This window comes from Tribolium castaneum, chromosome 5, assembly GCF_031307605.1.
Source record: "Tribolium castaneum strain GA2 chromosome 5, icTriCast1.1, whole genome shotgun sequence".
Taxonomy (NCBI): domain Eukaryota; kingdom Metazoa; phylum Arthropoda; class Insecta; order Coleoptera; family Tenebrionidae; genus Tribolium; species Tribolium castaneum.
The window spans coordinates 4,570,410-4,589,092 of NC_087398.1; the positions used below are offsets into that span (position 1 = coordinate 4,570,410).

Sequence of the window (18,683 nt, forward strand, 5' to 3'; positions counted from 1 at the left end):
AGCAAGTAGGCGGTTATTAAATGTATTAATTTTAAAAGGAAACGGCAAAAAATTAATCGTACTTATAGTGTGTCACTCCAAATTATAAAATTCCTTGCATATAAATCACTCAAGCGTTCTGATTGATTTTTTCCCTCAAAAAAATCGCTTAAATACAGTTACTTTCATTCAATTACGAACAGTTATTATAAATATTCATCGACCATGACCTTGACCACCACAACAATCCTGCAACAAAGTGGGCATTGTCGCAGCCAAAACGCCCGGAAAAGAAATTGCTAGAAATCGAATTCCTAGAAACGCAAGCTTTTAATTTAATCATCGTCGTCCATAAATCTTAATGGAGTTGCAATTTCCGACCATCGTCCAACATTGTTGATTTAAGTTAATTTAATTTCCTTTTCGAGTCGTGCTTTCCGATCAATTATCGTAATTATGGTCGTAATTGAGCGGCGGTCGCTTTTTGCAAAAATGAGCGTGTTATTATAAATTTACATGACCTTAGTTTAATTATTCGAATTATTTTTCGTTGTGTAACGAGGTGGTGCCGCTCTTCGCACTCGGAGATCGCCGCGCGATGAAAAAAATCTAATTGCTTTGTTTATCGTTTCAACGTTTTTTGTACTGTTATTTAATTAAATATGAGTAATCGAATTAAGTAAATTGCCGCGAACCGTTAAAGCTAACTTCTGGTTTGAAATTATTTACATGGAATAATCTGCATTCAATCAATCTGGATTGGTTGCATGCTGCATGTATTAATTGGGTAATTAAGTCGGGAATTTTAATCAAAATTATTTATAGGGTCATTAAAACGCGTCTCTCTCCGCGGACGACTGTGGGAATGCCTTTTTGCAATGCGTTTGAAATCGATGCGAATTTACACTAATTTTCACTAATTTTTCCAAACTTAAATTTCAATATTTTCTTATATCATCTTTTACTATATTTTTTTCTTTACTGTTTTTTATTTTTTTTTGTACTGTTTTTGTATATTTCTTTTTTATCTGTTTTTTTTTCGTTTTTGTGATATTTTTTCAATCAATTAACACTTTTTATTCAAGTCTTGACTTGGTTCAAAGAGATACAATGGTTAAGAGTGATGTATACAGGGTGTCCAATCCTGACTTTTAAATCATTGAAAAATTATTTTTTTACTTTTCACGTTTCGACTTTCAATGTTCAAAGTAAATATCTTTTGAGTAATCGTAAGAGAGACTTAACTGTTAATGTTTTTAGAGAGCTAATTTAAAGATCTTTTAGGTGCAAAAATAAAAAATGGGGTGTTCCATTTAAAAATTTTATATTATTTAACTTGCAACAAACCTATTCATTTTTTTATCTTTTTGATCGCAGTAGGCTAAAATATATTCTTTAAGTTTGAACTTTTTTCTTGAAAGTTATGAAAGTTCTACTTTTCTAGGATTTTTGATTTTTATGGAATAATTAAAAAAGCGTGTTTTTATAAAATACTTTTATTTCAATCAAAAAAAAAAACTATACAAACCCGATTAATAATAATTTAGCTTTAAATTATCAGTGTTAAAAGCTGCATCCAAAATTACAAAAAATACAGAGTGTTCTATTTTAAAAAAATCGTAGAGGGAGAAACTTGAGGAAGGGAATATACAGTCAATGCGCAGGTCTGAAGCTGTTTCAACAAAACAAAGTAATGTCACGTAATAGTGTTAATTATTAGCATTAACGGTTAGTATTTTTAATGAAGTGTATTTTGACAATGGTCAACTGCAAACTTTGCAAGTGCCCCCAAAATAAAAATATGTTGACTACACCACTGGTTTGAAATTTCAAGTGGGGAAGAAAGCACCTTGAAAATGGTCTCCACAAGTTTCTCCCTCCATGAAAAAAATATCATTTTGTATTGTAGCTAATTTCGGAATCACCCTGTATACTCGAAAATAATCTTGGATCAAGGGATTTTGGATCAAGTATCTATGGCTGCTGTAAAAAAAGATAAATTTTCTAACATTCAATGGTGAATAATGGACTTTGTCAAATCGTTGGGACACCCTGTACATTAAAATAAAAATGTTTCTTAACCAAACTATGTTGATTTTCTCAAGTTTTATTGCAGTATTTATTTACAAGGCGTGATTAAAGCATAAATCATTTTTCCTGTCAGAGTAAATTAATCAAGTTATAAATATAAAAAATCTTGAAATTAATTGGTCTAAAAATGTGTAAATTGTACAAATTACAACCTAATTGACCTTTAGTTGCGAGTGTTATGACGAAACAGCCTTTCCTTGGGAGGTGTGAATTACCTAATTTTTGGCCATAAAGCTAATAAAAACTGGCATTTTATGGCATGTTTGAGGAACTAGTTAATTGACCGGAAATTCGGGAATCGATTGATGTTCTGAGGTGGCTGGTGTGTTAATGATGTTACTTGCGATGAATCACAGAAATTTGCACACAATGAAGTCGTCCGCACGTCAAAAACAATGAATCGTACTAAGTTATAACCTTCAGAAAGCAAGCACAATTCTTGTGAAATAGAGACATGTAATTTATTTAATTAAGCCTAATCGCTCAAGTCCGTGACTGTAGTACACTCGGTGTCCGAAAAAAGTCGACAAAAAATCCGGCTGAAATGAGTCGCTTCCTCCGGTACTGTGTCATTTCGACGCAACAGGTGTCCGGCCCTCTCGCTCCCTCCCATCAGCCTAATAATACCTTCATCCTTGCCCAATTCCCATAAACAATGAGAAAAGGCACCAACTTATCATTAGCATTCGGCGAAAAAACAACCACCCGCGATTGAATTCTCGCTCGTTTTGTGTGCGTGCGAGCGAGATGAACTAATGAGAAATAATTGCGCCCGAGCGAGGGAAATAAATGGATATCAATTACTCGGGCGTTTAGGTACGCAATTGTCTTCCGTAAATCGAATTAGCGGCATTGAATGAGATTTGGGAGAAAAACGAGGCAATTACGAGAAGACGATATCATTAGCGCAGGTAGCTATTGTTGACTTTTTTCCAATTTATCGGCGTGCTGCGATCTTTGTCAGTTTTATAAATGTACAATGGCCGAGCGTGAAATCCGGCAATCGCTTGAAAATAAGCTGTTCCATAACTCATTATAAATTTGTTTTGTTGAATTTCGTTCGCTGCGAAGCGAGTCACGCACCGGCGGACTTCAGCACAAGAAAAAACACATTTTACGCCGGAGGTGTGACAGAAACCTACTTTTCGGGAGACGAGCCCGAGAAATTGCACAAATGGCCGATTCCGACCAAAAAATTAATGGTTTCCAACAATTTTCTTCGAAAATTTGATTCAATAAGCCAAGACCAAACAATTTTAATTTGAAGCAGGGGTGGGGAAGAAGCTTTCAAAATTTATAGAGAAATAGTAAATTCCTCACTAAAAACATTCAGAACGCACAAACTAAAAGCACTAGAATTTCCACCAGTGAATTCTGCGGTTCATTTTACGTATTATTAATTTAGATTTTTGAATTTTTTTGGATAAAATTTGAGTAGCCATTCATAGAGAAATACAAATTTTTTTACTAATTCATAATTTGAAAACTTAAGACTTTAGAGAAAAATGGTTTATTCAGGGATTATAATGTCTCATTTTACCTATTATATCACTGGAACAAACTATTTTTTTCTAAATCCTTTAGTCTTTAAATTATGATTTTTTTTAATTACAGAATTTAATTTTTTCCCTAATATAAGGGTAGCCATTTAAATAAAGTAATACTAAATTTTTCACTAAAAAAATTATAACTCAAAAACTAATAGTCCTAGAGAAAAATGGTTTGTCCCCCCGGTGAACTCTACGGCTCATTTTACGTATTATAGCAGTTTTTGACAAAAAAATTAAATTCTGAAAATTTTTGTCTAAAATTGGGCTAGCCATTAATAGAGAATTGCTAAATTCTTCACTAAAAAAATCATAACTCGAAAACTAAAAGCCCTAGGGGAAAACGGTTTGTTTGAGTGAATTTTTGAGCTTATTTTAGGTTTTATACTGCTTAGTTTTTCACCCACATTAAAATTTTTAAATTTATTGCATAAAAATTAGTAATTAGTTGCACAACCCTATCGTACTTTTGAAAGTTTACTCGATTAAAAATGATAATAATGAGCTCAAATCCGTTTTTGTGAATTTTTTCAAAAACTGTAAGAGATACTAGATGTAGAAGATGTTGATAAAAGTTTCCATTGAAAAAAAGAGGGTCATTCTAATTGAAAATCTGTGATATAATCATTTTTGATCATCATTTTCTAAAAATCATAGTGGCCTTACAATTTGACAGTTGACAATTTTGAAAATTTTATGAGACTTTTCGAATCCTTGGTTATGTAATGCAAAAAAAACTATTTACTAATTGGTTCAAAAGCTGTGATGATTTGAATAAAAATTTCATAGAAACTATTTTTTCATTCGAACACACTGTATCAGCCAAATTTTAAAGCCGACAATAGTACTTATTATTAGTATGTATAGTACAAAGAAGAAGTAAACACGCTCATGGTGTTACAATGTACAAATATCACAATAAGAGGGTTGTAACACGTATTTTTTCTACAATTTTTTATATGGAAAATTTGTATTTTTTATTAAATTCCTATCGGGATTGTCTAGTAATTTTAAGTTAAATAAATTATGTTGTAGTGGCTGATCAAAAAATTTTTACAGATTCATAAGTTTTTTCCCTTTGTAGCAAGTTTTTTTCTATTTTTTAAAATGATAAGAATTCGCGATATTACCAGGACCGGGAAATTGTTCTCCGAAAAATAAAAACAGGACCATCAGGCTAGTCAGAGCTGGTAACATAATAACGTCATAAAAAATTACAAAAACAGTGCTATAAAATTATACTAAATTTATTTCAACCCTCTCAAAAAAAACTTACAGGGGCACTAATTAACAACAGATGGGAAGTAAAGGAATTATAATTTTTTTAGTTATAAAATACCGTAGCAGCAATAACCTTTTAGTATTTATTTCTTCAACAGCTTTAATTTCGCTTTACTAAGGTTGCGGAAAAGAATTGGATTAATTAGTCGTTTTAGAAATGAAATAAATTCGACTGTCACTCCGTCCACTAATTGTTTCGCTTTCTCCCCCGCGTTTAATTAAAACCCAATACCAATTACTTTTTTCCCCACTAATTATTTTTGGATTTTTTCACAAAATTCGTGTTCCGGCTTGAATTTAAATAACGTTTTTCCATCTCGATCCCAATTCCGTATCGAATAATCGTCAATCGAGTGATTTTTAACGCAATGAACTTGAAATTTGGCCTGACTTTCAATAAGAAACGTTCCATTGGCTGCCCCACGATGTCTTTAAATTAACTTAAATTAAGTTGTTACATAAACGTGAGATTCTCATTTTCAAGGTTTCCGGAATCGATTTTCCGGAAAAAACCGCCTCTTTTTCTCTCTAATCTTTTTGTTGTTTTATCACCGACTTCAAAGGAACGGTTTTAATTAAATCTCAATAATTATGCACTTATTATCCTCATTAATTCCAATAAAATAAATCTTGCGCTTTTAAAAATACCAACACACGGATAATTTCCAACTTCCCATTAGAAATTGAGGCAATTAACACGTACACGTATACAGAGTGAGGCCGAAACAGGGGTCGCGAAAACCCAGCCGCACCGTGCAATTAATTACGTTTTACGGCGCAATAAAATTAATTAGTAATAAAAGCTCAATTATGGAACAAAGTATTTATCGACTATTAAGTTTAATGAGCGTTTGTTGACATCCCTGTAATGCGAGTGAAGAGCAGGGGCGGGTCCGGGGACCACCAACCGGGCCCGAAATTAGCTCAATGCCGTCCTGCTGTTCCGCCACCCGTCGCTCCTATTACCACAAACTAACATATTGTTTCAAAAACCGGCGGGCCCTTTGTGTCTGAACTAATCAATTTTTTTTAATTGAATTTAATCCAAGCCAAGTGCACGCATAAATCTCGCATTTATGCAATCGCTGCAGCCGTAATTGAATTAGTCATTTCCGTTGCGTATCTAAGGCCCGCTTCACACGTTTTACAAGTCACCGGTGCTTAATTACGTCTCGTCGATTTATTCTCTTTAACTACTGGTTATTCCCCGGTATGACAGCTAATAAAACCGATCCGCATTGTCGGGTTATAATTAGTTATTAAAGGCCATTACGGCCGAAAACAAGGCGAAAAAAGAACGCGCGAGACACCGATTCTACAAATCACGCTCTAAATAAGATGATGCTCGGGAGATAAAAGTATAATGCCCTGGCCGATCGACCAATCACAATAACGTTGCGTAGCCGGCAGCCAATTAATCGATATCGATGGATCGTTGCTATCGTTGACTGGATTCGATTAAGATGACTTATACAACGAGAAATGTGCATTGTCACGCTCTCGGCGTTAACCAGTAGTACTACCTGTAATTACCAGAGGATTACCTGACGAGAAACAACCCAACTTTTTCAACCCACAGACACTCTGGGCAGAAATACGAACTTGGATCATTTAGATTTCTAGGCTGTTATTTTCCCTCTTTGTCTGGTAAACGTGTGTTGCTATTCACGCATCTCTGTCTAACACATCACAGGAGAAACCTTTTCTCTTATTATTATTTGTGAATCGTCAAATCGAAAAATAGGCTTTCAAATGCGTAAGTGTCGGTCAAAAACCACATTTTTTTGGTTTCTTGATGATCTCTTATTGTTCATTAAAACAAAGTACAAAGTAATTTTTTTTAACTTTTGATACAAGGTGATTTTTTAAAAATAAACTACCCAAAATACGTCAGAAAATAATTTTTTGTAATACTTTTGTAATAATTTTCTGAGATATTCAGGGTGGCTCGTTTTTAAAAAACCACCCTGTATAGCTAAAATTTTGTGTTCGGTCCAAGTCGATCATTATGTTATAAATTTTGACAATAAACTGTCAATTTTTTGTTAAAATTTTCAAAAGTTTACTCAATACAAAATTAAAATAATGAAGCTAAAATCTGTTTTTTTACGATTATTTCAAAAACTTAAAAGATAGATAAGAAGATGCTGATAATAAGGGCCATAAAAATCGATGTTCTTTTTACTGCCTTTCAAAAACCAGGTCACTCCATTCGAAAAATCTGTGATATAATCATTTTTTGCTCAGGTCAGGTCAGGTCAAATTTTCAAAAAATCATAGTGGCCATGCAAACTGACAGTACACAATTTTAAAAATTTTAGAAGTTTCTTCAAACTTTTGGCTATACATTGCAAAAAAAAATTATTGACTTATCATAAAGGGTTCAAAAGCTGTGGTGATTTGAATAAAACTCCTACAAATAAAAATTTGACAAAAAAAATGACATACGTCAAAAACTATGTCAGATAAGTACTAACAACTAGAGTACATCTTTCTCAGTTTCTCAAAAAAGCTAATTCAAAAAAGAAAAAAAAAGGTGGTTACTATTCGATATTTCAAAGTTGTACAAAGCTCAGCCATTTTAAAAATAATTTAGTTAAACCCAAAATGGTCGATATTAAAGCTATACTCACTATAGACTAATACTACATGGTGTTGAGAAAAAATAAGGTTACAAAAGTATGGACACTGTCCAAGAGTTAACCCGAAAAAAACTGGTTAAATCCTTCCAATTTTTTGATCAAGTTGACCGTCAAATTAACCCGGGTTAAAGCAATACGTAGCGAAAAATAAAAAGTAACCACAGTTTTTTGTTTAACCCTTTATTATTTATTAATTCTAGAACACCCAATTTTTATAAGTTAACAAAACATGTATGAAAACCATAATTTCTAGGATATAAAATAACCAACGCTTTAGCTAGTTTTTCACTTTAGTAATCAGCATAAACTAAATTAGGCAAAAGAATGAAACCAAGCGTTTTTTGCCAAAGCTACATATTTATTAAAAAAAATCAATTACAAATTAAAATTAATTAAAAAAAATAAAAAAAATAATTATTCCAATAACACATTACGTTTTAAAAAAATTAAAAGAAGTGAGCAATAACCTGAAAACTGAGAATAAACCGAAAAAAGCAAGCGCCATAACTGAAATTAAAAATAACATACTGAGTAAATTACTATCAGACACATTGGTAAGAACCTAATTGACTAATCAAAATTTTCTTTAGACTGAAAAATAGTGGCGGTATAAATTTTTAGAGGACTGTTTTCTCAAACCTAAAATTCGGCGTTATTTTTTTCTATTTTTTTGTATACCTGACTACCTGAGAAACATAATAATTTCAGAACCGAACGATTTTCTTGACAAAACAACGACTGGAGTAGTTGCAAGTATTAATTTTGTGTAATAATAACAAAACCCTGTACAATTTTCTGTTAATTGATTAAGGAGGAATAAACACATTTTGATTCAGACGGATAAAGTGGGTGAAATAAGGCGGCCTTCCGTGCGGTTTTCCGGAAAGGCGGGCGATAAACATCCGTCCAGAGCAGTAAATCGTTAAAATATCTCATTTATAACTCTATAACGCTACATAATAAATTGCGCAAGCCGGACTTTAATGGTACTAATTAAGCCCGTGCATTTTTAGCGTATCGCATACGACTAGAAATCGCCGTACAATATAACGCGGTAATTACATTATCATTATTATTGCTCTCCGTTTGATTCAAATGTAAATTTGACCCGGAAAAAGCAATAAAAGCGCGTTTTTTCCCGGACTGCTTCTAGGTGTTCCAGTAATCCAGTAGCCGTTTCCGGGCAAATGTGATCAAATTAAAAGCTCGTTAGCCCTCAGCGACATCATCGGAAAAAAGTCCTACTTAACGCCAGCCGCTCGTTATATTTATTTTATCGAAGGTGGGTGTTGTAAAAACAGCAGGTCGAGAATCTCACGCACGCTATGCGTTCTTGGAAAAGCGTCTTGGATTGGCCGTTGACATGCCACACTTATCGACTGAGCCAAGAGGAAAATTTTTGTCGAAAAAATTCAGAAATCGCTGGGTGAACAACCGCTCCTTAATTAATGCTGAAATTGAGGGAGCGGCCCGTAATGGACAGTATGAGGTCTTGTAATTGCTGTGGTCGCTCATTCATGAACAATTCGCCTAGCTAATAATTTAATAATAAATAATAACACGTTATAAAGAGCCCGCATAAACACTTTACGCTCCACCTGGACGTTTTAATCAGTCGTTTCCTTCCAATTACGAAAAGTCGGCAGGAAAATGGGCAGGAGAGGTCAGGCCTTCTGCGGGTTGGGGTTATTTACATTTTTCACTTCATATTAATATTAAATTCAAACACTTAATTTTTACTTTTTGTGTTTTAGGCGCGTTAATGTTTCGATTTTTATTAATTTAATTTAATTTCCCACTAAACAGGCTTTGATAAGCTCTCAAAGACATTAAAATTTTGGAGACTAAAATTACAGGTTAAGCGACGAACCCACATGTTATTTCTGATCAAAGTGGCCTATGACATTGAATTTTATATTTTTTTTGTAATTAAAAATAAAGCTTTCGTTTTAAAATAACAAAAACAAAAATCTATATAAAGAAATAAAAAATATCAAAAAAAATAATAATGACAAAAAAGAAAAGAAAAGAAAGAGAAAAAAATACACTTTAAAAAACGTTTTTGCTTGAATGAGTATTTGCCATTAATTGCAACAAATAAGATATCAGAACCATGTCAAATAAAAATAATGCAATTACCGATAAAGTAAACAACCATTATAAAGTAACAAATATTGCAATAAATTTCTTTAACATGATGTTTCATTACCTGACCGGTTTTATTTTTAAATAAAGTTGTCATTAACATTTATTGGTTGTAATTGTTTTATCAAAATAATTAGTATTTTTCTAAATAAGTATCACTAATTAAAATAATTACCAAGTCCCTATAAATCAAAGTCGACTGTTCACTGTCCACTCGAATTAACTTTTTCCGATAATAATTACCAACCATAATCAACAAAACTCCTAAAACACAGGGGCGGAACCAAATAACACCCACTCAAAAAAATCTTTATTCAGAATTAAATTTGGATTAAGCGAATATCCAGTTAAATGAACGACAAAAAATTAGTTTAAGTGAACATTTCTTGTATTTATTATGCTTGTCTATGCTTTTATAATTAGTGATAGTAAATTTTACACCATTTTTCATTATAGATATGAAGAGATATGAATTTATAAGAAACATAGAAAGTGGCATAAAAAACAGAGAAACGCAGAAAAATTACAGACAAGTTCAAATATGATAGAACATATTAAACAAAAGTAAGAATGACATCACAAGTCAAAAACGAATTACATAATAAATTTCCCTATAATGTCAAAATGTAACATAAAAAAAATTTTTTTGAAAAATATGGGGGATGGTTTTTTGTTCAATTTTTTTAATAAAGTCAAAACTTCTAAATAACTGGACCCTTGATTTACCTTAGACTTAAGGTAAAAATTGAAAGAGCAGTCATTTTTTAACAATTTAAAGATATGTATTTGTGCGTTACTTTTGGTCCCCCTGTAGTTCACATAATCCAACTTAACTAATTATTTTTTCCAGGTCTGGTTCCAGAACCGACGGGCCAAATGGCGCAAGCAGGAGAAAGTGGGCCCTCAGGGCCACCCCTACAACCCCTACTTATCCCCTGGCGGCGGGGGCCCTGCCCCCTCGGTGGTCGCCCCCTCCCTGCCCAACCCCTTCAACCTGCCCTTTGGGCTCCGGAAGCCCTTCGACTCGCTCAGCTTCCGGTACCCCCCACACGTGCTCCCTAGCTATCTTCCGTCGCCCCCCGGCTACCACCGCGGGGGGCCCGCCCTGCTGCCCCCCTCGGTGAGTCTCTACCCCTCTGCCAGCTCCTTCCAAACCCTTCTGGCGAACATTTCGGCGGCGCAGAGGCCCAAACTGCCGGCGCAGGAGTTCACCACTTCGCCCCCCTTGTCTCCGGGGGGCTCGGCAGTGACTCCCCCTGATGTGGACCGCCGGAGCTCCAGCATCGCCTCCTTGAGGCTCAAAGCTCGCGAGCACGAGTTGAGACTGGAAATGTTGAGGCAAAACGGCGATTTGATAAGTTGAGAGGGTGCAATAGTGATACACGAAGCCATTTTGTTGTTTTGAGTATTAGAAAAGCCGGCCTACTTGATACGTACTTTTGTAAATAAATTATCATTTTGTTGCAGATTGTAATAATCGTAGTGTAAGTTTTTTTCTATTTTTAAGTAGATAGTATTTATTGAAATTTAATTGTGAGATGACGTAACGAATCCGTCCTAATGTATCATGTACGTACTTAAAAAAATCAATAAAAATGTTTTATAAGAGCCTTTTATTTTTTTGACTGAGCAAATAAGCGGGAATAAATTTTAATTAACAATTTCGCAGTGTATGCAATAATTCATGGTGTTATAACATTTTCTCATTACCACCATGTTATTATATTAATACAAGATAAGAATAATTAAAATCATAAATGCTTGTAATTATAGTTGGTGCTCGCTTCGTTATGTTGGTGAGCCTGATCTTCATTTGATAACAGGATATTAATTGAGAGCACTATTTTATGGGAGCAGGAACGCCTCTGCATTCCAGGGGCGTAGCCGAGAAAAACTGCCCAAGGCCTGATGGCTCACACTTTCATCAAATTTTAACATTTATTAAAAACTTAATCATTTTTTTCCAACCAACAAAAACACAAATAGTGGAATGAGGATTAATTTGAGAAAAAAAAAAGTCAAAATTAGGATTTTTTGTAATTTTATTTTTTTAATAACAACCGACATTTTTGTTAATAATAAAAAATTACCTAATTTAGAAATTGGAAAATAAAATAAAATAAAAATTGACAGTTAAACATAATGGGCTTTATATTATCCATAAATTTATTTGTTTTATAATTAGCTTTAAAAACACTTATTATATGACAACTAAACACAAAAAAATAAACAAAAAGCAATTATCCTTTACAAAATAAAGCAAGTACGAAAGATAAAGCTCTTTGTGTAATACCCTCAACAACTTTTATAAGTTTTTTATTTTATTTTTTTAATTTTTTTTTACTTTTTCGATTTTTTTAATACTTACTAGAAACATAAAAATGTGTACTATCTATAACACTAGTCAAAAATGTCACTGACATTTAAAATAAATTAAAATAAAATAAAAATACTGCAAAAAAAGATGACTGCAGGAAATCAGATATTTAAGGCTTTTTCACTTTTTAATTTAAATGTGTTAAATTAATAAAAAAGTAGATACACTTTTCTGGAAAATGCTTATAAAAAATACAAAAGATTAAATAAAAACAACCACTTCAATTAATAAAATAGAACAAGAACAGAAAACTAAAGCTCAATTCTCAATTATTTTTTTATTTTTTTTTATTTTATTTCGTTTATTTTTTTTGTTTTTTTATATCTACTGATCAGAAAAAAAAGAATGGATATATCTAGTGTCAAAAACAGTCAACAAAAATTGTCTAATTTTTTATTTATATATTGTTATATTATTACATAGCATTGTTATTATTACATGACCCATACCAAAGATATAAATAAATTTTGTGGGTTACTTTTCGTTTAAACAGTTTATTTAACTGTAGCTATATAGCTCTACTATCCTACTATCGTTAATATGGTTTTGAAGTCATCATCAATGGTTAACTATTGTTAACGAAAAAAGTCAAATAAAAAAATAGGTTTATCTAAAATGGAATAACAATAATAAATGTAAGAACAAGGAAAAGAAAACTATGAAATGAAACATATCATTTATTGCATTTATTAATTTCAAATTCGTGGAGACTTTAACGTCGGATCAAGAAACGAACCCAAATAGCTTGACTGTTGTTTGCACGATTCTTGTCAAAATAGCCAAAAAACTTAACTGTTTCTTTAATTAGTGGGCAAGCTCTTTTACACTTAGTGTTCTCCCAGCAAAGGCCACATTTCAAAACCCCTCTCACTTGCCACAAACCCAATCGTGCATAATACCAGCCTTGCCCGTCAAAAATCCCATCAATCCCCAAAAGCCCGCACCTAATTACGCAACTGCGGTCGCCTTTAATTACTTTCGACAAGGCTTTTCGTAATTCAATTAAATCCCCAATACTTCATCTTGAGCGTCCTTGAAGGGCGCGACTGTTCCGCTCGACAAAACTCCTGCTCTCGGCTAAATTATAAATAATCTAATTACGATCTATGATCACAAAGTGGCGGTTTAGTAATCAGAAACTCAGACGGTAGCGGTACATATAACTTGTACACTTAAATTGTGTTTTAATAAAATTTCGTGTGGTTTTTTGGACACGTCGGAGACGGACGTCTCTGTCACGGTTGGGGCAAACGGAGACGGTAGTCGTGACGTGACGGTAATTACAGTATGCATGTAATTTAATTTCATCAGGGTCGGACTGGGAGGGGCCCACTGACAGTCTGATTATAGGGCAGGGCCGGACTGCTCCGGGCACATCGCCCCTCTCTCTCTTCCTTAACAATAATTGTAATGATAATAATTCGGAAAAATCAGAGTCGAGGTGGATTGGGTCCGTGGGGCCACCTTTTTTGTACACCTGTTAACTAGATCCTAATACGTTTCTCATTATTTATTAAATTAAAAATATCCATCACCGGCAACTCGATTATTCCATGATTAATTTAGTCCGTGGGCCTGTTCTGATGAGTTCAGGTTTTAAACGGGCATTAATTTTAATTAGATAATTGCTTAAAGGCGATCCCGGAGCACCAGGTACATGTTCGCTTCTGACAGCCAGTGAAATATAGTAGGCTGCGAGCTTTAGCTCATCTAAATGCTGATCGCCGCGTCCTTATCTTGTGAATTTTAGTACCGCCGAAAAAAATACAAGACGCGAAGTGCGGAGACGTAGAGTGACATGCCAGCTGGGTGGCCTAGAAATTTTTATTTTATCGGTATGTGTCGATATGTAATAACTTTGGCCGACAAAGTTATTTGGGTAATTTGATTACATGATTGTTTAGAAATGACCAAGCAAAATTTCTGATTTAATGGACAAGGTAGAAAAGAGAGGAAAAAATTTTGGAGCGAAATGTGTTATGACGTGGCCGGCTTGTTGACAAGGTTCTTTCTTTGTTCGGGGATTTTTAGAAATAAGCAATTAGAGGAGCCGTTTCGAAAATAATTAATTGGGTTTTGATTGGCTGAAAATGGAAGATTTCGCTTTATTTCAAGGAAAACCACACTCTTATTCTTACTGAAAAGAAGCGATCACAAACATGCACTTCAAAAAAATTCAAGAAATTATAAAATAGTGTTTATTATTTAGATAATTAGCTAAAAAAAAAGAAAAACACTAAACACAAAAAAAAAGAAATAGCAATGTTTAGTAAAAACGAGATCCAGTTAGAGAAGGTTAACAAAAGTAACAATAAGTAAAAAAAACACGAATAAAAATTAATAACTATTAAGGCCTGTTATTTCAATAGTTAGTTAACTTTAGGTTAACTAACTCTTAGTCAACTTAAACTTTTATAGTTAAATAATGACGAGTATTTCAATTACTACCTTAGGTCTGAGCTAGAAAAAGTTAACACAAGAAACAGGTTATTTCAAAGTTTCAAGTTTTTTGACTTTAATCTGAAGGTTATATTTAACTAGAAATTAACTCGACATTGAAATAATGAGCCTCAGAAACTACACTGACTTAGAAATAAAGTAGAAGGCGAATTATAAAGCAGCCAAAATAATAAATCGCAAAAAACTTAATTAAGAGTAACAGGTTTTGTAAAAAATAAAAAGACAAAGTGAAACCACTAATAGTGTTGTAGGTACTACAAAAAACATCAAATAAATCTGCACCCCTATAATTATTACATTACTTTAGTAACTGCAAAGAAAAAACAATATAATTAGAAAAGGAATAAGTAAACAAAATAAGACAAAAATGGATGAAAGGACTAAAGAATGAAACTCAGAAAGATGGAGTTAAAAGTTTATTGCAATGAATATAACCGGGACGTTCTTGCATTATCAAAAAACTCAAATAATAATGTAGAAAATTTCTAGGTAATTATTATTAAACGTGTATTATCCCATATGACTGTAAAAACTGCAAATGTTTAAAACTCGTTCTAGCAAAATTTTATAGACTTTTCTATAACTTTACAGTCCAGTCGTGTTGTTCAAAAACAAAAAGTCAAAAGGTTTGTTTTCTTTAAATTTGATTTTTCAATTTTTGCGAGATTTTTGTCAATTTTTGGTACTTGGAACATTTATCGAGCAATAACTCCGAAACTATTAGAGATAACCCTATGAAGTTTATTATCGTTGGAAAGCTCTTTTCCTTATCTGTCTTTTCCAAAAAAGATCATTGTTCTCCGACTAATAGTTTTCGAGAAAATTACAGATAAAAGCAAAAATTGGTAAAATTTTAAAAAATTCATAACTAAAAAACTATTGTGAATTTGGCAATTTTCTCAACGCCAGTCGATTCTCCGATTTTACAAACGTTAGAGCTTAAATAGTATCAGTTTTTTGAATAATTTTGCCATAATTGCAAAAAAAAATTGAAAAATTTGTCAACCAATTTTTGTAGGATTTATGTCGATTTTCGGTAGGTACCCAGAACGTTTATCGAGCAATAACTCCGGAGATTTTAGAGATAACCCTATGAAGTTTATTATCGTTGAAAAGGTCTTTTCACTATCTGTCTTTTCCAAAAAAGATCATTTTTCTCCGACTAATGGTTTTCGAAAAAATTGCAGATAAACGCAAAAATAGGTAAATTTTAAAAAAATTTATAACTAAAAAACTTTTGTAAATTTGACGATTTTCTCAACACCAGTTGATTTTACGGATTATTTTACAAAGGTTAGAGTCAAAATAGTTTCACTTTTTCGAATAATTTTGCCATAATTGAGAAAAAAAAATAAAAAATTTGTCAATTTCCAATTTTTGCAGAATTTATGTCGATTTTCGGTAGGTACCCAGAACGTTTATCGAACAATAACTTCGGAGCTTTTATAGATAACTCTATAAAGTTTATTATTGTTGGAAAACTCTTTTCATTATCTGTTTTTTTTCCAAAAAAAAATCATTGTTCTCCAACTAATGGTTTTCGAGAAAATGATAGATGAAAGCAAAGAATAGGTAAAATTTTTTAAAATTTAAAACCAAAAACTATTGCGAATTTGGCGATTTTCTCAACGCCAATCGATTCTCCCAATCATGTTGCAAACGTTAAATTCTAAATAGTTTCACTTTTTCGAATAGTTTTGCCATAATTGAGAAAAAAAAATTGAAAAATTTGAAACATTGAAATTTTAGAATTTCTTGCCTAAAATTTTACTTAGTAATTACACTCAAGGTCTTGGTTCAACTCGCTTTTTTAATTCCGCGTATTTTTGTGAAAATTTGTTCACAAACTAGCCACAAAATTGGAAAAATTTTTGAACAATCTACAATCCTCTCTACACGAATAATGAGTGCGAAAAAAAAAAGAAAAATATATAAAGTAGATTGTAAAATACTTAGGAAGAGAGAAAGAAAAAAATAATATAGTCAGAGGCAGAGAACTTAAAAATTAGACAATAAATCTGGAAATATAGAGCGGGTAAAGCCGGAAATCAAAGTCAAAGTCTTTATAGGTAATTTTTTATTATTATTTTTTTTTTAATTTACAAAGTAATAACGATAAAAGCCAATAAACTAAACTGAAATTTCATCCAGCTTGAGCATGAACGTTCGTTGCTAGTTAGGTACAGTTGATTTAATTTTTTTTATTTAATTTTCGAATTCGATTTTATGATTTCCTTGTCAAAGATGATGTATACTCCCGGATTGTTTTCAGCGAAGCAGCCACTGTGTAATTTGCAAACGCCGATCATTTACATCCTTAACCCAATTAGCCTCTGATATATGCCCAGTTTTTTTTCTCCTCTCTCGTCTCCACACGATGATTATGCCATTTAAAGGTTAATTACTTTCTAAATGGACTCTCCTCTTTCGCCAACATTAATTACCAGCTTTTGTCTGATCATCCTACCACCATTTTTGGACACTCACAAATTACAAAATTTCATTCGAATCAAGCAACCAGGGTGGCATTCACAATTAATTTTAATCTAGGCGTATATTGTTGGACACGATTGATGGAAGAATTAACACCTGACGGCTTTCCAACCGATTGGCATAATTGCCGCACTATTCGTAAATAATTCGAAAAAAGCCACAGAATGCCGTCGTATTTCCGTAATGGTAAAACAAGTTTGGTAATTGTGAGCCTCAATATGGCCGGATCGGCATTACAGGTGATATGATTAACGCGAACTCGCTGAATATCTGTGATGGATTCCGCTCCATATCTAATTAAATCAACTCAAATAAGACCAGCACAATAAATAATTGCATTTTTTGTGTGCACGTTCGTTTGTCGGCACTTGGGTGCTTTTGGGTCAAAACCCCGCATTCCCGGCGATAATTTATGCGAAATCGGTTTTTCGAAAGTTCGTCTCCCGGCGCGCGTTGCCGTTTGCGTGCCCAGCACGGCGAAGAGCACGACCATTTAAAAGCATTGGACAGTGAACAGCAGGTATCGTGCTAGTCCCGATGTTTTACACCTACAGAACAATAAAATCCACTTCAATAAAACTGGCAGAGTGACGATATAATAGCCCCGCATGACATAACCTACATAGGCCCAGGACCAAGGAAGATCCTCTAATTAAGTGCTACGAGCTCTGCCAATATTTATAGACACGGCGTAATTGAAAATGCCCCGAGTTGTACAAACGAATTGGCGATAATGGCGCCGGGAGGGGAAATCACAGTTCGATAATGGCCGCGGGAGAGGAAATCATAAAAACCTATTTAATTTCCATAAGATATTCGCCCGGCGCCAGTTTCTAATAAACAATGCACTATATCTTCGTTTTGGGGCCCGGTTAGCTATAAATTCATTCCGATCATTACATTTACTGTCGACATTAAAACAAATTTGTAAACAGTCAGGCCGGTAAATAACATCCAATAACCGGCGGGCAGGGTGGCTTATTAGCATAGCTGGCGTGGGTTGGCCGTGGTGGGGGTGTTTCCCCTCCGGGCGCCATCACACGCGCCCTCTAGTTTTTATACCGGTCGTATAAAAGCGAATTTGTCGTAAATAACGGGTCACAATAGCCGTGCGGTGGAAACAAAGCGGGATGTCGTGCTGGGCCCTCCTCAAAATTTAATTTTGTTTATGCTTTCATAACAATAAAATGCGGGGTTGTGTGACAGCTATGGGTTTTTATCGCCGGATTCGGCGTTTAAGGGTTTTTTTCGTCGTGTCGTGTGTTTGTTTAATGAAATTGGAGTCGGAATTTATCGACTGCGCGAGATTTCGCTCTAGTCGTGGGGAAATAAATCTGGCGATGATGGTTAATTTATTGCTAGCTTCGAATAGGAAATTTAATTAAAAAGTCGGATGGGCGATCAATAGGATTCCTAATAAGCGAGCTATGGGAGGATCGAGGAGGCTAGGAATGGAGGCTGTCTCGGCTAGTTAGTGGGGTTTCATTAGCGGCTGATAAATGGAGCCGCCGGAATTAGTGCAATTGTTCGATGGTTGGCTGTTGTTTTCCAGACAAATGACCGAAGGAGCCTTTCATGGGAGAGAATCGCTGCCAATCGTGATGTATGGAAGCACTGAGTCAATGCCACAAATTAGATTTGTTGGTTTCGGTAATTAGGCTTTTGTTG

General features: G+C 33.7%; 2 protein-coding genes across 6 annotated transcripts in view; one reads left to right on the top strand and one right to left on the bottom strand.

The window, feature by feature from the left end:
• Positions 1–11,293, top strand: part of Al (aristaless) — a 59,467-nt gene extending 48,174 nt beyond the window's left edge. For 4 of the 5 annotated variants that reach the window (XM_064356519.1, XM_008195688.3, XM_008195689.3 and 1 more), the window contains one exon: positions 10,536–11,293. In XM_064356519.1, the coding sequence (XP_064212589.1) occupies positions 10,536–11,048 (513 nt within the window). In that variant the 3' untranslated portion in view covers positions 11,049–11,293. The remainder of the gene's footprint in view (positions 1–10,535) is intronic. The other variant, NM_001114366.1, reaches the window with a different exon arrangement.
• LOC657024 (glutamate receptor ionotropic, kainate 2) overlaps positions 1–18,683 on the bottom strand; it is a 318,038-nt gene that overhangs the window by 108,201 nt on the left and 191,154 nt on the right. The gene's annotated exons all lie outside the window — the stretch shown is intronic.